The 24,927-nt window shown below is 36.1% G+C and overlaps 1 protein-coding gene across 3 annotated transcripts in view; it reads left to right on the top strand.

The window, feature by feature from the left end:
* Positions 1-13,155: 13,155 nt before the first annotated feature.
* Positions 13,156-24,927, top strand: part of MYLIP (myosin regulatory light chain interacting protein) — a 28,707-nt gene continuing 16,935 nt past the window's right edge. Inside the window, exon 1 of one of the 3 annotated variants that reach the window (XM_072411664.1) lies at positions 13,156-20,720. In XM_072411664.1, coding sequence (XP_072267765.1) covers positions 20,607-20,720 — 114 coding nt within the window. In that variant the 5' untranslated portion in view covers positions 13,156-20,606. Of the gene's footprint in view, positions 20,721-23,021; positions 23,066-24,927 lie in introns of those variants that run through there. The other 2 variants (XM_072411661.1, XM_072411663.1) reach the window with 2 other exon arrangements.

Raw genomic sequence — 24,927 nt, 5'->3', positions numbered from 1 at the left:
TGTACCCATCTTCTGATAGCATCTTCCAGCAGGATAATGTGTCATGCCACAAAGCTCCAACCATCTCAACTGGTTTTCTAACCATTACAGTGAGTTTACTGTACACAAAAAGCCTCCACATTCACCAGATCGCAACCCTTTTGGGATGTTACAAAATGGGAGATTTGAACTACGTATGTAAAACGGACAAATCTGCAGCAATTGCATCATGCGATCATGTCGATATGGATCATAATTCCTGAGGAGTATTTTCAACACCTTGTTAAATTTATAGCATGAATATTTATGTCCGTTCCGAAGGCAATAGGAGTTCCAAGATCTAGTGTTAGCAAAGTGTAGCTAATGTGACTAGTAACTGTATATAAAGAGCTTTTGAGTCTGAGAAGTATTTGCCCTTTTTAACTTTACATTGAACTGAAAAAGATAAAAATCATTTTGAGTCCTTAACAAAGCTTTGATTGTATTTTTCACATTATCAGTGATGGAGATAATCACAGCAAGTGCTGGTTCTCCTAGTAGTGTAGACAGAGTAGGAGATGCTTCACAATTCACATAGCCTAAACTGACTAAATTAGGCAATATGCATATTTTATGGTATTTTTAAAATATCTAGCCATAGTTAGTTATACTTTACTTTTTTAGTTTAGTTAAGTAAGTTATACTTACGTTTCACAACTCATTCAAGTCACTTCCACAGTTCTAAATGTTAGGAGCATACCTTTAATGTGATATGGGTAACTCGGACATCTAGGACAAATAGCATTTCAGACTTGAATGTGACTAACTCATATTAGATATACCAGGACATTCATAAATAAAAACCTTTACTGATAGTTTATTATGTTTGTTACCAATAAAAACCTTTTTTTCTCTATCAAGATAGTAAGCATGTTTTTTGTAGCAGTAGTCCCATTTCACGTATTTAGGAAGGAGTAAATTTTGTCAAAATATCAATTTAAATTAATTTTACATTTATTCTAATCCTTTGGATATTTTAATCAAAGACAAAAGCCTTTTGTTTCACTGGAATTGCTTGGCAATCCTTACTGACCTCATTGACAGGTACGACCTGTGATATTCAGACTGCTTTGATGAATTCTTGTCTTAGAAGTTATAATACGTTACTGTAAATGGTATATCACAAAGATCTGTCACAGAATGTACCATACGAATTCTACACAAGCATACATCAATGTCAATCAGGGAGTACATTGCATTATTATATATTTATGAATATAAAACATATTTAAATATTATTTATAAAAACTTATTTAGTTTAATACCTCTGTTCAGACTTGGTGGAAACACAACTGTATGGATTTGAATAACATTAGTATATTATTTTGATCTCTGCTGGTATTTTACAACTGCAGTGAATCTATGACTCGGACATAAGTAGTTAACATTGATCTGCTAAGACATCATCATTACTCCAAAGCTCCTAATTGGAGCAAAACATCAGAACTATTTGAAACAATTCACTAAACTATGCACACCCTACTAGGGTTTGTACGAAACTATTTTCACTGAAGTTCTTAAAATGGTATTGTCTCATTAAAAACTAGACTGACTGGCACTCTTCAAACTGAAAAAATATCATCACTCCTTAGTCAAACGCATGTGCAAGGACTAAAAAAAAAAGATGTTGATGTTGACATTGCTACTCAGCATGCTGTGTGTAGAACTTTAAGGCTCTGTTATAAATATTATTATTTTTTAATAAGGTGGGCAAATGTCTTTCATCAATCTGTAATGCTCATAGACAAGAAGGTCAAATAAAATGAAATCTGAACAATGATACAGTGGAGGCACTGCTTATCCAGTATGATCCTCTGGAAATGTGGGCACAGACAACATATTTCAAGTTGTAAGGACTGCAAATTGCAAATTAGCAGATATCTTATTCCATGGAAAGCGGGTAGAAGTGTGTTACTTAATTATATTTAGTGATTTGTACAGCTATTTTTTGTAAAGAATAGTCTACTTTTAATTAGACTAGAGTTCTTCAAAGTTCAAACAAGGTTAGTTTTAATGGAATAAACCAAGCATGCATATCAGGAATATAGGTGGTTCTTTGTAAGGGGAATCTTATGCTGTAACAGCAGGCAATAACAGTTTCTAACTGAGCTGCTGAGCTAATCACAGTGGGTATCCAGCAGTAACTAAGCATACTGTTACTGTGCTGTGGCTCAGATAAAAATAATGTAACAAACAGGAAAGAGAATACAAGTTACCAATGAAAAAAGATATGTTTACTATTAGTAATAAACAAATATACTCACCATTCTACACGGGTGTGAGTAGAATTCTGTTAAAATAACTACATAGTTTGGATATTTGTGAAACAAATCAAATACACTACATTATATTTAGGGGTAGCCATGGGCACTCTGAAAATGTGCATGGATTGTGCAATGGTTGGAATTTTTATCAACAATTCCTGGAAGAGTCAGTTATCTAATCCTCCCTGTATGCCATGATTTTTATCCAGAACATTATCTGCATGGAGTTTGCAGCCCCCCCCCCCCCCTCCGTGTTTGTGTGGGATTCCTCCCACATTCCAAAAACAAGAACATGTAGTTAGGTTGATTGGCTTTCCCCCAAGTTGACCTTAGACTGTGTTAATGACATATGATTATGGTAGGGACATTAGATTGTGAGCTCCTTTGAGGGATAGCTAGTGATGTGACTATGGGCTTTGTACAGCGCTGCATAATATGTCAGCACTATATCGATACTGTATATTAGTAATGTTTAGCAAAACAAACTAAACATCTGGTGGACATGAAGTATTTTACTAGAAATAACCCCCAGGTGATGCTAGTACAAGCTATAATTGTGTCTGCAAGTTGGAGACGAGTCCATTTCAGATTTAGTATCATTAGCTATAAGCTAGTTTGAGTTAGACCCCATCCACATGCACTCAATATGCTTTCATGGCCAAACACTAGTTTGGAGCACTGGAGACTATAAACATTGTGTGCAAGCTGTGATCACTCCTATGCTACTGAGAGACCCAGAAAGTAAGCACCAAACTAAGAAATATTAGGATTACACAATTAATATTATTCAGTATATACATATTACACCTTGCTTTACAAAGTCCATAGTCATGTCACTAGCTGTGTCTCAAGGGAGATCACATTCTAATGTCCTCAGTCATATGTCATTACCATAGCCTAAGAACAATTTGGGAGAAAGCAAATTAACTTATCTGCATGTTTTTGGAGTGTGGGAGAAAACCCCGAGTACCCAGAGGAAACCCACACAAACACAGGGAGAACCTGCAAACTTCATGCAGATGGTGTCCTGGCCTGAGATTCGAACCTGGGAGTTTGTGCTGCAAAGGCCAGAGGGCCAACTTAAGAACAACCATGCTGCCCATACTGTTACTCAATAAGGGGTTAATCTGCATTATTTAAAATCAATATTAAAACTAAACTAATCTGTTGAGAAACAAATTAAACAGAATGTGTTCTATTAAGAACATTTAAAGGTTTTCTATTGTTTCATTGTTTGTTTACATAACCGTTTTTTGCTAAATATAGACAGATGACTAACCAGGCAACCCAAATCACTTGTATGTGGTTAAATTTTCAACAACGCTAGCAGGCATTCTGTTAAGCAACAGTACAAATAAAAAAGCACAGCCTGCGTAGGCTGAATTCATTTCCAGTGCAATTCTAAATTTATTTTTTGAAATTGCCTATATGTCAAAGTTTCCAGTTTAAAGCTGATTTTTGATAGGCAGTGTGACATTCAATGCTTCTCTAGAAGAGTTCTATATGTTTCTCCCCCCTCATGAGATGACTCTGTTCTGCACTGACATTAAAGCAGAGCTGAACCTTTACTTGAAAAAATTGTGAACAGTCAGGTCCTTTATTTCAGATGGCACAGGCGATATCCTTCTGCAATAAAATATCCTTACCTGCCAGATTGCAGTGTTTTTAATACACTCACTTATCCTGTTCCGTCACAGATGCCACCAAATTTTTCTTTTTCTCTTCCAGGTTTGCCAGGAACAATGTAACTCCTGCATTCTTGTGTTCATTCAGTCCTGACAGCCCTGGGGATGTCAGGATACCTAGCATTTCCCTGCATTGTGTGCTGTGTTGTGCATGTGCAACTAAAGAGCCAGGTTTTATATGTTTTGCTGCAGTTGAGCATTAATAAATGCAAACCATGGTTTGCAAATTTTAGTTGTCCCTTCACTACACATTTTTCCAAGTAAAATGATAGAATTTTCCGACATTAAAGTAGACTCAGAGCCTACAATTTCTGAAAATGGAACACTTCTTATCTTATTCCATAGAAACCTTTTTCCAGGCAGCTGTGGTCTTTTGAAGGGAATGTGTTCATTTTACTGTGTCTATTTATACTGTATACAGATACATGTAAAAGTATGTGTATAGACAGGGTTGCATGTAAATGCTTCATATTCATGTATGAATGCATGCATATGCCTGTGCTTGTATGCTATTATGTACTGTATGTGTGTATATTCATGTTCAAAGTTCAGAACTCTATACCCTTTCTACTTAGAATCATGCAACACACTTTCTGTGAGCCAAGACTATAATGACCTTCGAACTGGGTTGATGGAATTGCAGAATGTTGCTGAAATCAAGAGCACTGTTTTATGCAATAGACCATACGTGTGCTATTAATGGACATAAGATACTTGAATTAATGGAGAAAAGGGGGGAGGAGAGTCACCAAATCTAGAGCTGGCATCTAAATGTGTGTATTTTCAACTGTGTTAGTTTGTAGTCAGCTGATGTGTGAGTAAGTTTGAAGTCCAAAATGTGTTGTTTTTGTTTTTCCAGAGGCAGAGAAAACTGTTACAAAGTCACACATAAGGAGCATATACTGGTTGGCATTACTGGCATCTAGCTTTTTAGAAGAGAAGCATTTTTACAAATATTTTGCTAGACTGTCAATTTAAATAGTAATACATGCTTTGTGCATACTTAGGTAATCTCTATTGTCTAATGGAACCTTACTTTGTTCTCCTGTATCTCCATTATGCTCATATCCTATTTATTTAGCAAGAAACTCTAACTGAGTTAAGTGTTTGAATAAAATGTCTCCTACAATGAGAGATTGAGGATACAGTCTTCTAAGAATAGCATTATATTGATCTAATCTATTCCTTAAGGACAGGATACTTATCATGATTAGGAATGTACCAGCAGAAGATGTTTAATTACTGCTAAAATGAATCCCAAGATAAAGAACAATAAAAAACTTGACAACAGTAAATTCATATTTACAATCCACCATTAGGGTTAGAAATTCTTGGCCTTAATTGTTCATAATAGTCCCTAGGGTTGTTTTGCTAAAAAAAAGTATAAACTGTTCTTTTAGTAAAGTGAATGATAGTAAATAAGCCAAAGCTGTATTCACTATAAATATCCAGCCTTGTGCATGGTAAATTAAAGTAAGAAGGTTTCTGCTAGCACATAATTTGATTATTTAAGTGCACACAGCTTCATCCTCAGTATACATTTACTCGGCTATGTAAACAGTCTCTATTAATTAAAGAGAAACTAAAACGTACATACACACTTACTAATTTATGCAGACCAATAAGGTGCTGAAGTATTTTAACCTCCTCTTCTCTTCTGGTACCATCTTTACTGTTATCACATGTTCTTCTTCCTTATTTTTTGTGCAGTGCTTGGGGCTTCCCATAGCCATAGAGTTAAATATTGGGTTAGTGTGTCCATTCCTAACAACCATCAGCCAGTACAGTAGGTATGTTCCCTGATGTGTTTATTAACAACAGAGCTTGGTCGATAATACACACATTGGGTAGTGTTCCCATTGCTGATGGCGGTAATTGGGCAAAGCTGGCCATGGTGTATACCCAGCCTGTGGGAGGGGCAGGTCATTTGCCATAATTTATCACTCATGCCCCATGAACTTCTGCGGCATCATCACCCAAGAGTAGAGGCCAGAGACTTATTTCCTCACTTAATGTAAAAAAATTGTCTTTTTTTTCTCCTAAAATCTGCATTTTATACCTATAAGATAGATGCCTATTCCTGGCAAGTGGGAAAATTGAGTTCACTTTTGCTTAAGTAAATGAACCCTAATATATTGGATAAGTACACTACTGCACATATTATTAAATATGGACATGTATGTGTATGTTAATGGCAGTGGGAAAACTTTTTTTAAATGATTACTACAGCATGAATGTATTTAACTTTATCATTTATACATGCAGACACGAGGATCTTAATCTGCCAAAATTTAGAGATCAGAATTTCCAGTTAAGGGCGTTTTCACATCATTTTGAACATGACGCATAAATTACATAACAGAAAATATGCTTCTTGCACACTGGGATTATGTTATGTTCAGATCCTTTACTAGGGAGAATAATTCACAGCCTAGTGATCAGGTGGCTGGGAATAGGAACTATCAAGAGTGTCTAGGGAATAAAAAAGTAAAGGAAAAAAGATGTATGTCTGTTTTTTAGCACATAGATGTTTCCTAGTCATAGAAGAGTCTAATACATGACAGTTAGTGCTAAAACAATGGCTGGGTTTATCAGTACCTATGGAACTGAATCTCAGACGTTTGGGTCAATTTTGCTAACAAATGATTTAGAAATGAAGAGAGGACAGCTTGTTTGGCAACTACAATAGTTTACTCAAAGTGCACAGTTTAACATACTAGGCTAAACAAAGCTCGACTGAGCTAACGAGTAGACATGTATAGAGAGATAAAACCATTATTCCATTTAAATATGTGATAACTATCTAAAGGATTGCGGAAAGCTTTGGGCAAATATGGTTGTCTCTTTTTCGTGAGCTGTTTCGCCGTATGGCTTTCTTAGGCGGAGGTAAGAGTCTTGTGGATTTAAAGAATATAGAAGCGAAAGAGTGGTTGACTTTAGAAAGAAGTTTCAAAATGATTGTGTAAATCAGAGGTGTGGAATATTGATCATTTATTGACAGTTGGGCAGTCTTCATATAGGCTCTGCCAGACTTTACATACCCTGGGTCTTCTTTGCAGATTCTAGATTCCAATTCATACCTTGGGAACTTTTCTGGCCAAGGCTACTTTGGGATTTGAATGATCACACCTCCCCTGAGGAAGCCATATGAAGAGATGTGTTGGTAAAAAGAGACAGCCATATTTTCCCAAAGCTTTCAGCGATCCTTTGGATAAGTATCACATACAGTATTTAAATGGAATCATGGTTTTACCTCTCTAAACATGTCTGGTCATTGTTAGCTCTGTTAAGATTTGTTTACCCCAGTATGTTAAACTGCACACTTTGAGTAAACTATTGTAGAAAGATTCCAATGACTGTCATCAAACTTACAGCCGAATTGACATGGGAATATTTATAAATAGATCCCTAACTGGTAGTAGCATCAATAAAACTTGAAAAAGTGATTATGTTTACAAAATTATTTACCATGAAGTTGGAGAAGTCTTTGAACCTAAATGCTGATTGTCATTTTGTTTTTGAAATGTTGTATTTAATTTATGTAATTTTTTTAAATCATTTTGAAATATTATGTAATGTACTGACAGAACTAAGGATGGTCATAGACATCCTAATAACTACCAAGTAGGACTACAGATTTCAAACATTGGATATGACTATTGCTCGATTTTAAACATATTTTTTATTTTAATTATTAGTATTTAAAAAGCTCCAACATATTACACAGCACTTTACATTATGACAGACAGATACAGAGGGTGACAAAGGGAGGAGAAGTGGACCCTGCCCACAAGAGCTTACAATCTAAGAGCATCTATAAGAATAGGAACCTCTAGTGGTTAGAACCACTAATTACCGTGAAAATACATTTTTCAACTTATTTTAAAATCTTGTATCTATGGGAGGAAGAAAGGAAAAGGAGGGAGGGAAAGCCAGGCTTTTGAAGGGCAACCAGAGTTAAATTTAAAAACACAAAATTTTATTGTTCCAACAACATAAATTAAAAGATTTAGAGCTGTGTCTCAATAAATGATTCCTAGGCTAACATATAACCACTAGTTTCGCAAAAGAAATAGCAATATTGTTTAGTATCATACTAGGTATAACAATGGTGGTAAGGTGTCCCACCCGACGCGTTTCGCCCATCATAGTCTTCTTCTGCTGTGTTAATAAAAAAATGTCTTTTTATATAGTGGTATGCATTGTCTTGTTACCAATTATTTTGCTATACAAAGAAAAATAACCACTATCTCATACCTGTCTGGCCTGTTGACAGAAACGAAAACAGCCCATCTTACATAATCATAGAAGACAGCATAGCACATAGATATCCCTGTCTTATTGAACAATATTTTATGAATTTAACAGCACACACATAGTCTGCTAAATTTACATCAGGATGCAGGGAGATAGTTTGTCACAGTGCATTACCTTTTTGAGGAATACATTGACAAGGATGAAACTTCTATGTATGAGAAGGTTACAGTCAAGCTGAATTATCAAATTTTAATCTTTCAAGTGCCACTTAAAAAAATAGGAGACCATGAATGATTTTCTGGCATGTTTGTGATATTAGTGACTTTCTTTATTTTTAAATAAATATACATCTTGCCTTCTTGGTTTTCATATTAAACTAAAAAAGCTGTATTTCTACATAGTGTTTTATGGCTTTGTAAGGGAGTTTGTCATGAACACAGAATAAAAGATGAAACTGGGCCAGATTGCAAAAAAATACAGCCAAATATAATGATTAACCCCTGACACATCTATGCACTGAGACTGAACTAAAAATACCCTGTAGACCCAACAAAGCAATGCATCCATTGTGGATGGAAAATTACCTAACCATGGCACATTTATAGAGAGGTGAATAATGTTAATATCTAACATAGCAATACATCCTACTACCCACTTAATGGAAGACTACATTACCACAGCACATTTTTAGACAGGTAATGCTTTCAGCATAAGATTTTTCTTGCTCTTAAAGTGAAAATAAACCTGCAATACTGCCCTTTCCCTGTTCCATCACAGGGTGCTGCCATATTCCTTTTGATTCTGGAGATGACATAACTCCAGTGCAAGGAAAGCCGGGCAACCAATGTCAAGTGCAGCTCAACAAACTTTGACAGCTGGGCAGAGATCAAGTAAGAACAGTTATTGCAGAAGAGACTATTTATATAAAGCAGTGAATCTGACATTTATCGAACCATTCCCTGTTGGAGAATCAATTACTACCATTAAAACACATAAACCTGGAAGATTCATCACCAGGGAATATGTTTCCATAAATGTCAGATTCACACCTTTATAAATACACCCCGATGTAACCAAACCTTAATATATTAAAATTCTGTTATTTTTTATGTGAAACAGTATTTGTACAACTGCTTATAATACCTACATTTTCAGTAAAATAAACATTTACAATACTTTTAGTGCACAGAAACACCCTATTTGTTTATTATAATATAGACACATAAGGGCTCTGACTTAAATACCTAGTAGTCTGATTGGTTGCTACTAGTTTCTGCACACTGTGCATCAATATTTCATATTCTACTTACTAAATATGCTTGAAAGGTAAATGTCCATTTATCTGCAGTACCAGACTTTATTAATCCAATACTTTTTTTGCCCTATTACTATCAAACCAAAACCTGAGCTGTAGATCAATAAAGATATCAGACTGGGTTACATAAATTGTCTGCAGTTTACACCCCTCTATTTCTATGACAGCCTTTGTTTTTTATTCAAAAGGTATTACATTTTTTCAGTTCAGTTTGTGAGCTTTTTTTTTTTACAAGAAATTGTTTAATCACAGTGGTCCATGACCTCTTGCAAATACTTTGTTTAGTTTACCTATATTTTTAGAAGATCGTTTAATAACCCAGAAAACTGAAATGCAAAATCAATATTAAATTTAAAATCTACCCAAACATTTGATTTTCATTTGGTATAAAATGAGGCAGTTTCGTTTTTTGTTTGGCCTTCTTCACTTCAACGAGTTGGTAGGTGTTCTTGAAATCTCCATATGGCCCGGCATTGTGGATAATGAAGTTTAAGTAGAAGTTAATCTATCTATCATGTTTTTAATGGTGCTCTGATAATTCAGATTCAAAAATACAAATTCATACTCAGAATTTCTAAATCTGGTTTTATTTCTTCCCCAGTCAAAACTGATTTGATCTAAGTACCAATTATGTTCATTCTGCTTATTTCTACTGTTTACCAAGAATCAACTTTAAATAATTAGTGAAAAGTTGCAATAGAAATAAAGAACAAAAATTGTGCTCAAATCCAAATAACTTATATAAAAAACACATACATGCATATTGCATGATATCTTTAATGCAAACCTTTGTATAAAATATAGATTGTGGCAGTTGATTATATTGCACTGCATGTATAAACCTTAAAAAAGGAGGATTATTATTATTATACAGTTTTTATATACCGCCATCATATTACGCAGCGCTGTACAAAATCAATAGTCGTGTCACTAACTGTCCCTCAAAGGAGCTCACAATCTAATGTCCCTACTATAGTCATATGTCATTAATGTAGTCCAAGGTGAATTTTTTAGGGGGAAGCAAATTAACCTAACTGCATATTTTTGGGATGTGAGAGGAAACCCACATAGACACGGGGAGAACCTGCAAACTCCATGCAGATAGTGTCCTGGCTGGGATTCAAACCTAGGACCTAGTGCTGCAAAGGCCGGAGTGCTAACCCCTGAGCCACCGTGCAGCATCATAAATTCTCTCTGGATTCCTCTCCCCACTCTACTGGACAAAATCCCAAACATTTACTTCCCTATAGTATGCGTTAATGTAAGCATAGTGCCAATATGGGGCAGATTGGCACAGCTGGGTGGGAGCTACAGGCTTAGTCAAGGAGCAACACTATACAATAGATTGGAGAATATGACAGCAGTAACATCAACTACACACAACCATGTATGAAATATGTTCTAAAAGATACTATCTGTACTCTGGAATGTGTTACACTCACAGAGTTATATATTCTTGCAATACTTTACATATGTATCAAATTGCCATCAATTTGAGGTGATATGGGTATGCCTGGATATTTATGAAAGAATAAATAGCCTAATAAGTGGTTCTGATTCGGGCTGATTTAAAATGACCACAAATCCTTCTTTGTGGGTCAAACAACTCCTTCAAGCAGGACCATTATTTCTACACCCTTGGAAACCCTATGGAAATACATAGACATCTACAAGATCTAGAATGCTATGTATTAAGGAACTCCCACTTTACTTTCCTCCTAACACAACCTTGTTCATTATGGGAGCCAAACTTAAAACAAGTGACGTGCCATAAAGGTCAGTGATTCAGTGCTTTTCTACACTCTGTTCAATTAAACAAAGTGGCACGAGTGAACTGTATTATTGTATAATGAAAGGTATCATATAATATCAAACACTGAATTTATCAAGAAGTACAAATCAAGGTTATTTGTCAAATATGCAAATGTAATCATCATTTTAGTGTACTTGTGTACAAATCACATCATGATTTGATGTTTCACATTGAGCTAATAACTACAGGGCTAGTGTTAGCAAACCCAAAAATCTACTTTTGGTAAAATGCCTAATGAAGCAGTTAAGGAACATTTATAGCTGTCTAACTGTACTGAAAAAAATGTTAATATTTAATACAACCATTAAATTATTAAATTTACCACGGCAAAACCTTCAAAGAAATCTTGTAGAAACATGTAGATAAATGTAGAAATAAAAAGATAAGACATAAAAGTTGTGTTAGGAATACCAATTGGTACAGAGTCAAAGTCTATATTTAAAATACACTAATTGGGTTCAGTTACTCCTCTGGAGAATTCAGTAATTCATTGAGGACTGGGAATAAATAAATAGAAGGGTAATGGGCCATATTACTAGATTAGATGACCTTACAGTTCAATTGGTATTTTGTTCAATCTCCTGAGAAAGCTAAACCCCAATCAAATATAAAAATATTAATTAATTGCAGTTGTGTGTTGCAGAATGTGTAGGATCGATGACAAGTGTGTTGATACTTCTCCAATGTATACCCATTAGTTAATGTGCTAAGCCTAAAAATGTATTTAAACCTAAGAACAAAAATGTAATTTATTGTAGCATGCCATTTCCTATATGTGGTGGTTGTGTTTGGTTTCTTTATTTTATTTTCACCTGGTGGTCCTGACAGTAGCAAGATCAGCATTGTCAACCTGGGCTGCTTACTATTAATTTAGGCCACATAACACCTTCCATTCTCTTTGTTAAGAGACACTTATCTGGTAAGCGATCCTGTGCTCTGCACCATTGAAGTATTACACTCTGTTAATTTATTCCAGTAGTATCACTTGCTGCAACAAGATCAATAGCAGCATCTCCTGCTTCCCTTTAGCTGTGCAGCCTGAGGTGTACTTTCATGGCATCCTGAGCACCCAGTCTGAGGCTGTGCACATCTGAACAAGATGTATGAACAGATTAGTTCCCGGCTGCACTCTGCCCTGGGCTTTATAGCCTCTCTGCTCACAGTCACCAGTGCCTGTTGTAATGTTAGGTTGGGCTGCTCTGCTGCTGGAGTCCTATTTGTTGTTTTTACTATTGCTGATTCTGCCTTACTGTGTGCTGACTGACCTTGTGCCTGTGACCCTGAGTCTGCTTTTGTATTTTTCCTAGAATACTTCATCTGGTGGTATATTACCACTTGGTACTGCATTATCTCTGGGCTACCGGTTCTCTGTCAGTCCTTCACTAGATGCCATCCCTTGTGCACAGAAGTCCTGGGGGAAATCATGTGCTGGGAATCTGCCTCAGCCATTCCCAGTAAAACCCCCAGCCCCAGAACAGAAATTCTAAGTAACCAGCCAAGCAACCTTAGAGGTTCCCAGCAGATTCAGCGTTGATGGTTTTACCTCAGAGGCAAAATCTGAGATAATGCCACCCGACATACCTACCATCCAGCACTTTGCTGTAAGTTGATGCTGTAAGTTATATGCAATATAATAAGTTGATGCTGTTCAATGTTGGAAGTTGAATTAATGTACTATATAATAGCTGTATTGGAATTTTTGGAATATATTATGCACATTACAAAATATAAAATCTGAAGACTAACCATATATATTAGGAGTTTTTGCTAGTTTTATTATATCAGTAAATAAATATAATGCTGCTTTTGGGTGACATTTTTGCCACTGTTACAATATGTATTCAGTTACGCATGTTTAGCTGCTGTCTGGGGTTCAGCTTTCAAAGCCACTAGTCTTATAGAGAAGTAGAAGCTAGATTAAATGGCCATTTGGTCTGAGGCTTGGCTATCTGCTGCCCACTGTTTACATTTACTACAATTGTATACCTGTTATTGTAAATAAGGAAAATAGAGGTTGTAACCTCATCGCCAAGGTAAATTGACTGGTGGTTATAAGTGGGCTGGCTGCTCGGATGAACACCAGCTAATAGGAACACTGACCACTATTAACATTAACAATGGGCTTACAAGGCGTTATTGAAATTAATATAAATTGTAGATGTAGGCCCGTTGTCATGGTAAATAGGGCCACTATTTTCAGTATTTAAAAACAGCTGTAAATTAATAGTGAATGCACTAGGTGCCTGCTGTTATTAGCTAGTCAAAGTTAGTTTAAACAAGCCATTTGTGCTGTTCCAATGAAACTAAAACTGGTAGTTGATAAGGAATGTATGTAATCAAATTTGAATGTGTATATATAAAATATAATCAAAAAATGACATTTAATCTGATAAACTGGCGACTTGATGAACAACTGAACAGATGGTTAAAGATAGTTTACTTCAAAAGCGACGTCTACAACAAGATCTGTCCACCTGACAACACTTTACTCTCTCCTCTCCATTACTTGCAGGCCTTTAAATGAACACCCTATTTTATGAGCCTGAGTTAAAGATCAATTTGGTCTTAACACTTTAATTTCACATAGTACTCAGGCAGTGATTGGTGTTGTTCATGACATTGCACCTAAAAGCAATTATAAACTAAAGAAACAATAAACACAAAATGGAGAGGGAATTAGCTCCTAAATATACAGTAGATTTATAAAAAAATAAATAAAATAAAAGCCTTTGTAAAGTTAAACTGCACATAAAAGTAAACAATTAATTGGACAATACATAGTCAATTAAATACTTTGCTATTCTCTTTCTGCATATTGCCATCTTTATGCATTATAAGGAATGGACATAACATTGAAGATCTACAGATCAATACTTCTATTATTTTTTATTTTTCTTCCATTTCTGATTTTATATGCTCTGAAAGGAACAGTCATCTCAATTTGTTCTGTCTGCTGTGCTAATTTCAAAACAAGTTTACTGAAGTAGCAGCTTTCAAGAAATGAAAGAAAAATAGATTGCTGCAAGTCTTCCATAATGATGGTAGTTCTTCACTAATGACTCTAGTAATGCTGGGTAAACCTTACACTTTTAAAGAAACTGATCCAATTAACTTCTAAGATCGCTTTGACATAGGGCGTATAATTATCAATTAACAGCGCTAAAACACGCTGCACTGAGACTAGATGCCATCTCACGGGGATGTGATTACAAGTCAAGGGAAAAGCTAGATTTATTCTTTAACTAGAAGTTACATGGATCTTTAAACTGTAAGTCAAGTCAAAAACTTTCCTTCTAGTTTTGAAAAGAGTGGGAAAAAAATAGAACCCGTCAATTTTTCTCGCTATCTGGTGCTCCATTTGATTTACCTTTAACTTCCTTTGAAACTGAGCACATTTTAAAAATGGTAAATGTGGGGAATTCCCCAAAAGCAAAACAAACAAAAAAAAAATGCTTTTATTTAGCAAAGTACAGTGAAACAAGAACTCCAGTCAGATTTGTCTTTCTGTCTGTTCACAGCAGAATACCTTGACAGAAGCTCTAATCATTACCCACACTATCCAAAACTAGAAAAAAACTTTTGACTTGACATACACTTTAAAAATTATACTCCAATAATAAACTATCTACGACTAAAATATATACATTGAACATTCATTATTATTTCAACAGATTAAAATGTAAAAGTGCCGAAGTCTCAATGAACCATATATAGAATACAATGATGGGTATAGTATCTGTACTTAATAGGGTAATAATCTGAATCTCGAACTAAACTGAAATGTCTGTAAATTAGCGTCCAGACTATGAACATAGTATGTTCCTTAGAAAGCTTCTCTGTCCTGTTTTGACTTTACAAAACCTAAAGTTACAGATAAATAGTTTTAGAGCAACTATGCAGCGTGTTCAGTATACACAATACTTTAGTGTGTAGTGTGTGAGTGAGAGGTACAGATTCACTTTAAGGTGACTACAGAGATAAAATATGTACCAGCTGGCTCTTTATGAAAAGACTGGTGAACGTTTGTGAATCAGTAGGCCTTCCTAAATAAAATCTGGTTGAGAATGCTATTTGCAGGATTATTCCTCATTTCCCTCCTTCCTCCAAAGGCAAATATATAAGTTACTACCATGTATTTGGTATATTTGTAATACAATGACTACAAAGAATAGATTATACATTGTACAGCTAGTTGCTGTCTGATCACCATCTCCTCTTCATTTAGTTTACAGCTGTCAAGAAGTCAGTACCAAGAACTCTAGAACCCTGCTATCCACAGAGCCTTGTTTCATTCTTTAGATTCTTTTAAAACCTTTTTCTGGGTGCCCTTGTCACCATCTTTTCATTATTCCTCTAAGAAACAGTGCTCTATTTCAGGCCACCAACCTCTGCTTTACACTAAACAAAGATGGGATTTATATATGAATTAAATAATTATACATTACCCTTTTTTTCATGCCACTCATACTTTCCCTGGCTTTGACCAGTGTTTTCAAACTCGTACAAAGGCAAGTTGAATTCGAGAGTATTGTGAAATGAGTTGGCATAATTTTCTGTTGGAGCAGTATTTTTGTACTGACATTTATGACATTTTATATTATATACATTCATTTATGCAGAAAAGTTTCTGATGGTATTGCTAGCCTACCATTGTTTATTGTCAAGTTATCTTAAATTATACATATGCAGGCAAATGACAGGCTATTGTAAATTTGTCACAAGTGTGGCAAAATGCTGACACATCCATTACACTCTGGACACTTGTAACAGTGTGAATGCATCTTTCGTTAGCTACTTGTCATTGACCACAATACAATAATAAATTCCAATACTGTTCCATTTTTAATTGTCAGATAGGTTAACAGTGTACTAATCAGAATCTTTATTGTTTTTTTATTTTGGTAAATACCCGTACCAATATTTTTTTAATGTTAAATGTCCTATCTTCTATATGAATACTAAATCAGTATACTAGAACCCAAATCATCTCCTAATTTGTCAGAATAAAAAATTATTAAAATCGGCATGGATGCTAAATGCCATCATAGTTTGCACATCCTCTTTAGTTTGCTTTATTAAATAAACCATATTTACAATTTTTTTTGAGCCATTAGTATTTATCAACAAATATTCCAATAAATGGATATCTAGTGTGTATTTGTTGATGGCATGTTGTACAGGTAACAAAGATTAGATATACACTGTTTGGGACACATTCTCGGTGCAGATTAAGTGAGCAAATTTTAGGTTTTTCCAGAGTTCAGTGTTAAACCAGGAAAGAGGGTTGTTCTGATTTCACTAAATGGGAGAGATAGAGAGTTTCCTGCATACTATTATGTACAGCCGCCCTTTTGCAGGAAGGACTTTCTCAGAATTTTTACACCTGAGAAACCCTGAAATAAATTTAAGGAACCCCTGCTAAACCAAATCTATTGGTGGCCAATGTAACAAAGTACAATGGTGGCTAGATTACTACATTTATAGCCAATTAAAACCATCATTAGAGCCATACAGCTGTCTCTAATAAGTGGTGTTGGCAACGTTACCTTGCAGGCATAATCAAATTGGATGTCACAGTTTGGGACTCCTGATCCTAAAGATCTGTTGCTGCCCCTATAATGATGATGTTGCAGGAGCTAATAAGAGAAATTACACAGTACAAGGTAATTTAAAAATACTAAGGGACACTACATAGGGTTAGGAAAACAGGGTTTGAGGGTGCTTTTAAAGTTCTGACTAAGTTTTGCCTTTAATTGCGTACAATAGACATTTACCAAACCTGTTGGTAAAAGGGGGGAATTATCACCTTTGTAATTTTCACCTTTTTAACCATTGGTTAGTTGTTTTTTTTTTACCATGTTCTAGTGTTATTTTAAAACTTTTTTCTAGCATTGACCTGGTAAATCATAATATTTTGCATGTAAAACCCATGGAAAAATTTGCTGGTACGTTTACAGCTAATTAAAAAAAAGTGTTTTATGCCTCTTAAAAAAGTCATTGAAAAAAATGAAAAGCAACTGTTCCATGTATATCTATATGCCTTTGAAATTGCATTGAGTAAAGCCAAACAAGGGTGAAAAATAATACAGTATTGCTAATTCTACAAGGATTTTCTAAAAAAAAGGCCTGGACACATCTGTTACTTTGCTGTTTGGTATCATCTTGTGTCCCACACTGAACATCCATCAGAGAAAGCAAAGAAGAGAGTTGTCTGTGGAGATCAGAAAGAAAAAATATAAATCATGGTAAATGAAAAAGCTATAATACTTTATTTAAGCAGCTTGATGTTCCTGTGACAACAGATGAGATTTTATCAAGAAGAAAAAGGTCTAAAAGACTTTAGTGAATGTCTCAGGACATGGTCCAGGAGTAAAATTGAGTACGAATAGACAGTGTTTCTGGGAGATGTCTTTTAGTCAGATGAGACAAAACCCCCCAGCTCTATCTCCATAGGTGATATAGAGAACTTTCAAAGAGAACAATACTGTAACTACTGTAAAACATGGAGGAGGCTCAGTAATGTTTCAGGCTGCTCTGAAATGTATGGCGTGGGACTATAAAACATTGACCAAATTTTGTTTTTTTACACCTCAGTAAATTAACATATACACTGCTGTGTAAAACAAGTACTAAAGCAACCTTCCTTTCCAGTATGACTGTCCAAATTATATTTGTGGGTGAAACATAGATGACTTTTTTTATATCACGTTTGTTTAAGGTTACTTGGGTCTAGCACAGCTTTATACTGCTATGGAAGAGCATTTGTGAGGATTATTCATTATTTGCAAGACAGATTTTCCAGAATCTTTTTGAATCTACTTTAACACAAATATTTTGTCAGGCAATAAAGATATTGTATATGCATGTACCCCCCGACAATTGATAGAGACAATAAATAAAAACAGAGGAAGCAAAGGAAGAAATGGGGGCTGACATCTTCTTCTCTCTTCTTCCGGGTTCTTCTTCTTGCGCCACCCAATCTCACACTGTGCAGGCGCGAGATCAGGTGACATGGATGGGGGTTAAAGACAGAAATGGGAGGTGCTGCACCTTTTTTTTTTTTTTAAATGGTGTTTCTGCCTTTTTAAGAAGGTCTCCATGCAGTGTTCTCCCCAGCCCCTTTTAGCTGGGCTGGGGGAGAACACTGACACTTTTAGTAACCACCCGGCTGTTTTTGAAAAGTTAGGTCACAACATAGGGACTGCCACCTGCCTACAATATTTTCTAATACGGTTTAAAAAAATGCCTGGGTTGAACACTGCCATGTATATCAGAAAAGCTGTCTGAATTATTTTAAAATGCAAACTGTATAACCTGTGGCCACAAGGTGGTGCTGACATTGTCCTCTTCTGTCATTGGTTAGGTACCGAATAAGGTGTGTGTAATACACATTATATAACACTAGGGATAACTGAAATTGCGAGTTTACAGAAGGCTTTGCCACAATTTCTCCATTCTGCAATAAAGTTAGTGGTGAAGGCAAAAGTATGATAGTTTTTGCTTTTCTTTATTCCAGTGTATTAGGTTTTGATAAACATAGTTCACAAACAAAAAAAAAAATTGCCCAGAAATTGTAAACGGTACAAAAAAGAAAAGATATTACTGATACAAAAAAACAAGTGGGGAAAACATACCAGAAAACAGAAACAAATAGGTCTCACACTATTAAGCCAAAAAAGAAGTTCAAACAAGCAACAAAATAAAAAAAAAATCAATGAAAATTGATCTTGTCGCTGCAAAGACATATACACATAGCACCTAGAATAGCACATGTGGGTGACTATGGAGGAGAATATAAACTGGGAAGGTGACAACAGACAGACCAGACAGAAAGGAAAGACATAAACATTAGTAGTGCCAAGTGGCGAAAAGGACAGCGGACAAGAAAAACGAGAAAGAAGGATAAGGGGAAAGACCCAAAAGCTATGAATGGGGACCTACCCAAGCAACCTGCATCAATGTGAAAGAAAAGGCATCTGGGGAGTCTGAAAAGATTGCAGAGTGCAGAAAATCTCAAAATACAATCTGGTTGGTAAAGTCTTATTATTATTATAATAATAATAAAACAGGATTTATATAGCGCCAACATATTGCGTGTGGTGATGTTATGAGTAAGGAAGTCAGTAGTAGTTTATTGAAGGAGCCGAGAGAGCAGCTGGGGGAGTATTATTTTACCACGTCAGAAAGATAAGTGGGACAAGAACTGTGTAGAGATTTGAAGGCAAAGCACAGGAGCTTGAATTTGATTCTAAGGTGAAATGGAAGCCAATGAAGAGATCTGCAAAGAGATGCAGCGGAGGAAAAGCGGAGGGAAGGATGGATGAGTCTGGCTGCAGCATTCATAATAGATTGGAGAGGTGAGAGTCGGGTTAGTGGAATACCAGAGAGAAGGACAAAAGGGTCATTGATATGTATCTTGTGGGCCACGAGACTCACTATTTTTTCTAGGTGATCCACTTGAGTGACCCATTCCACCAGGGTAGGTATACAGGAAAAGAGCTAATGGCATGATTTGTTAGAAATAATAATTCCTGTAATGGACATGAAAAGCTGCAGGAAAGCATCCCAAAGCCTTTTCATGTTTGGGGATTAATACATCTCTATAGGTCAACAAGACAGCAGCACTGTATGTTCTGATGCAAGGGGAATCTCACAGCAGGATTTTGTTGAGCAGTTGTTTCAACCATGAAATGGGCAGTCCAAACAAATCATACATAACAGGATTTGAAAACAACCAAAAAGCAAGACAATACTTTTAGGTCAAGCTTTGGACAACAAGCTGTCCTTACTGTCCCAGATGTCAGCCTGCTTAGTGCAGAATGCAGGCAAAGATTAATCTGCATCTTCCAAGGACTCCAACTCATCTCAAAGTTTTGATAGTGCTCAGGTATCATTCTTAACCAAACCTTGACCAAAGGTTTTTACCCAAACTACCATCATGGTTTTAATTTTCTTGAAAACTAGTCTTACTAACTTTTACTTTGGTAAATGCATACACTTGATTTTTTCAAAGTCTACCTCCGGACAACAGTGAAAAAAAAAACATGCATTCAAATGTCCATATAATAGGTGGCATCACAAATTGGGCTATAAAGATGATCTTTAAGAAGGCAACATGTTCAATGCCAGACACTGTATCCCACCCAGTCTGTGCTAGTTATTTCCCATTTCGGATGTCACAGAGATGTCAGGAAAAATGAAAACTGATTACCAGTATTTACTATGATTTTCCCTTTCTGTTTTTTTGGCATCCCATGAGCCCACCTGGAGTAGATGATCTAGATAGAAAACTCCCCATCACAGTGTTCTGGAAGATTGAATATACTCAACCCACATGTGATGTTTTACAGACAGTTAGGACAAAAAAGGTAAGTAATCAATGTTCTGTTTTTCTATTCTATACTATATACAATGCTAATGAAAACAGCTTGAAGTAAAATTATTTGCTGGAGAAATCCTTGTTCAGTAAGGCCAAGTCTTCGCCGGCCTCAAGCAAGATTAGGAAAACATAGCAAGTTTCAGCTTTCCTTTGCTTTAATTTCAGAAACATTTCAGGATTTCAGTGCAATGTGATTTTGTTGGTTAAGCATCATGCTGTGTTGAAATTAAAGCAAAGCAAAGCAAAGCTGAAGTGTCCATAAAAACTGCCCAATTTCCTTCAATGAAGTTTTTGAAAAAAAGTTTTTTAAGTGATTTTCAGACACTTTAGAAAACTAGGCCATATTTGTACTGCATTTTGTCTATGCACAACTGAACACATGCAAAAACTAAAGACATAGTATTATGAATACAGGGGAAATGGTGGTAAAACCAGAAATAAATCTATGAAAAATAACACTGATATCTGACAGATGGAAGGGAAATAATCCCTATCTAGGCTTCTCTGTCTATTTTAACCTTCAGACATTATTTTTACATTTACAGTCTTTGTACATTTTAATGGATGCACAGACAAAAAGCAGAAGCCTAAACTATACAATCTATTTGCTACTCAGCTATTAAAAAAAATACAACTCATTGGCATTTTTCCAAAGACCATCACATTTCCTCCAGTTTATACATGTGAGGCCTGATCAAGCTTCTCTTCTCTACCAAACTGTCTCAGCGAGGAAAAATGCATGTGGCTCCTTGTGATTTACCTTAAAGCTGTAAGGATTTACAACACAAATAAGGTACATTTGTACCTTACAAATGTCTGTTTCTTTACTTCTGCTAAAGAAGACCACTCCACTGTTCCACTAATACATTTACCATTCCAGGCATTTTCTAAATTATGCTGGTTTTCAACACTGTAAGTCTCTGTAAAGATAAGGTAATTTCCATTAGACCATGAGGTTGTCACGCTAGTTTTCTATAGTTGCAGCTGAAAGCAAGTTTTCCACTGAGGTAGTTCAATGTGCAAACTCCAGGGCTTGCAGTCTAATGAACCGTACGCTGAGCTCAAACATATGACGATAACTTGGTGCACCTCATATCTAGCAGGAGAGAATAATGTTTGTACACACACACACACACACACACACACACACACATATATATATATAAATACAGTATATCTATATATATATATACTCACACACCTTCCAAATGAATCTATATTTACCAGGACAGTTGATGGTCTTCGACACTCTAAAGTGTCTTCTCAACCTCTTTAACACTGGGTAACCCCTGAATTACCCTACCTTACCCTTTATAATTTCCATATCCACAGCTTACAGTATATTAGTGTGGTGCTCAGTAGGAATTATTTCTCCTACATTGCTGGCCAGTGGGAAGAATTTCACTCTTTCAGATAACCTAAAAGATCATTGGTTTAAGTCTCACTTTGAAAAATACATGACAGGCATCGTCCCTTTTGCATTAATCTATCTTACCTGCCTGATCGCACCAAGGAATTGTCAAAAAAGCAGTTCAGCTCAGTGGTGGTTGCCAGGAAAATGCAGCAATCCCAGCTTCTGCGAGCAATACATTATCCCAGAAAAGCCAACCAAGATGGCCAAAGACCGTAAGGAGAAGGAGGATAAGAAGGAAGACGACGGCTCCATGCGAGGGAACGGGGAGTAGGTGAGTATCCCAGGCTTAGTTTCATTTTGGGCCAAATTGACAAACATTTTTCATGGCTTAAGGAACCCCTAGCAACCTCTGGAGAACCTGGAGGTCCCACAGAACCCTTGTTGAGAAACAGGGGTTTAAGGGGTGTATATATAAAGCAGTAGATCTGACATTCACCAAAACATTCTCAGTGCAGAATTAGTCACTGCTATTGAATACACATAGACCTGGTAGATTCTCCAGCAGAGAATGTTTCCATGCAGGTCAGTTTCACTATTTTGTAAATATGAGGCCTCTGCAATGTGATGGTTCAATAAAACTGTTCTATTCATTGCAGGAAATACTGAAATCTATACTTCTGGTACTTTCCTAACACAGATAAAGATTTACAAAAATGACTTGTACAACCAACTGTGACTGGAGTATTAATTTGCATTGAGTGAATATTTATACATTTTTGTAAAGTATAGAGATTATTATGTGGTTTAGTCTTTGTGAATGACACCGACTGGAAAATTCTAAATATGTATCTTAAAAAGTTAAATGTTCATGTCTGTTATATGAAAAATTGAGTAACATTAACATCTGAAGCTAAATTTATATTTTTTTCAAATTAGGTTATGAATCAGAAGCTTTTCAGTGTATAATCCCTTATGATCCGGTATGGCAACCATATTCAACCACACATTTTTAACTAATAGCTCTAGTCTGGTAAAATGTAAACTCTAGATTGTTCGTTGTTTAACAATACAAAATGCATGTGATTGACTCTGGTCCTATCTCTCTGCTTTTTTTTTCATCAGGCAGAGACGACACCTTCATGGATTTACAATAATTAGAATAATCATTCTGGAAATTAGTAATACAACATTACAACTTTTTATATCAAAAGAAGCATGAATCCTAAAAATACCCAACCAGAGCTAATAAGGTGTCTTGCTTGATCTAACAATAGTGGAAAAAAATCAGCTTAACAACATGCCCTATTAATACAATCCAAGCTGCCCTGAAGTTTTTAAAGGGCTCACTTCCTACTAACATGCTCCAACTATGTGAGCTGGGTGGCATGCTGCATTTACACACAGCACAATACACTGCAAAACAACACAACGTTCTTCAGGAAAAAAATTATCACAGCAATGCAGTAAAGAAAAACACGCAACAATGCAAGTGTGCAAGTGAGTTTAACATGCATCAACGTGCACTAATTGCAACACAAGAGCTGTGAATACTACCTGAATGCTTGTGATTATCATATGATGCTTGTGTCAGCATCATATTGTGTCACTGACTTGGAACAGATTTACAGATAGTGACTTTTCTTTTGTTCCTTTTTCTGTGAAACTAATATAATGAGAAGGTTAACATAACCGCTGGACAACATGCATTTTAGTTGCAGACAATCTCTAAAATAAAATCATTTTTCGTCAGTGTAAGGCAGAGAAAGTTTTTGGATTTTCCATCACTTGTGACACCAGTAACCTGGAAAAATAAAAGGTTGCTTTTTCTCTGTGTGGGCCAAGGCAGTGATGAAAATCTGCAAATAGTAAATATATAGCAAGTATCTACCCAATACTTTACAAAATTACTAATCAGAATAATAGGTCCCATTCACACTGCCCTGCAATAACATGTCATGTCACACACCAACATGAATTGTGTTAAAGCAGACCTATGACCACATTTGTTACCTCATATAGGAAGGTAGATGACCCTTTTATATAAGGGGAGCCTCCTGGGATATCTGCATCACATACCCCAGAAGGCTTCAGGCTGCTGCTTTAGTAGGGTCTTTTTTCACTATTTAAAAAAAGGAACATTTTTTCCCATGCCCTTTTTTACATTTACAGAAGGAAACATCACCCAATCCTGTGCCTGTGTAGTTCAAGAACAGGTGGCGTACACAGAAGCAGGAAGAAGGCAGATGAAAATGCCTTTGTCTTACACTCAAATCTATCTGTCCACCCCTGACCTGTCTCCCTCAGTCCTGGATAAGGTCTCATGCTGCCTGTCAGCCATCTCATTATAGATGTCTGACCGATTCCTGAAACTCAAACTGGATAAAACTGAACTCATCATCGTGCCCCCCTCAAATTCCAAATCCCCCCTGACATATATCTAACTGTTAACAACACTGTTATTCATCCCTCCCCTCAGGCACGTTGTCTTGGTGTCACCTTTGACTCTGCCCTCTCATTTACCCCCCATATTCAGAACATTTCCAAGTCCTGTCACTTTCACCTACGCAACATCTCAAAAATCCGCCCCTACCTGTCCTCAGAGACCACTAAACTCCTTGTACACCCTCTTATCATCTCTCGTCTGGACTACTGTATCATCCTCCTCTCTGGTATTCCACTAACCCGACTCTCCCCTCTACAATCTATTATGAATGCTGCAGCCAGACTCATCCATCCTTCTCTCCGCTTCCGCTGCATCTCTTTGTAGTTCTCTCCATTGGCTTCCATTTCACCTTAGAATCAAATTTAAGCTCCTGTGCTTGCCCTCAAATCCCTACACAGT

This window comes from Pyxicephalus adspersus, chromosome 5 (genome assembly GCF_032062135.1).
Source record: "Pyxicephalus adspersus chromosome 5, UCB_Pads_2.0, whole genome shotgun sequence".
Classification (NCBI taxonomy): domain Eukaryota; kingdom Metazoa; phylum Chordata; class Amphibia; order Anura; family Pyxicephalidae; genus Pyxicephalus; species Pyxicephalus adspersus.
The sequence above is the reverse complement of the archived record's forward strand: the minus strand, read 5'-3'. Positions and strand labels throughout refer to the sequence as shown.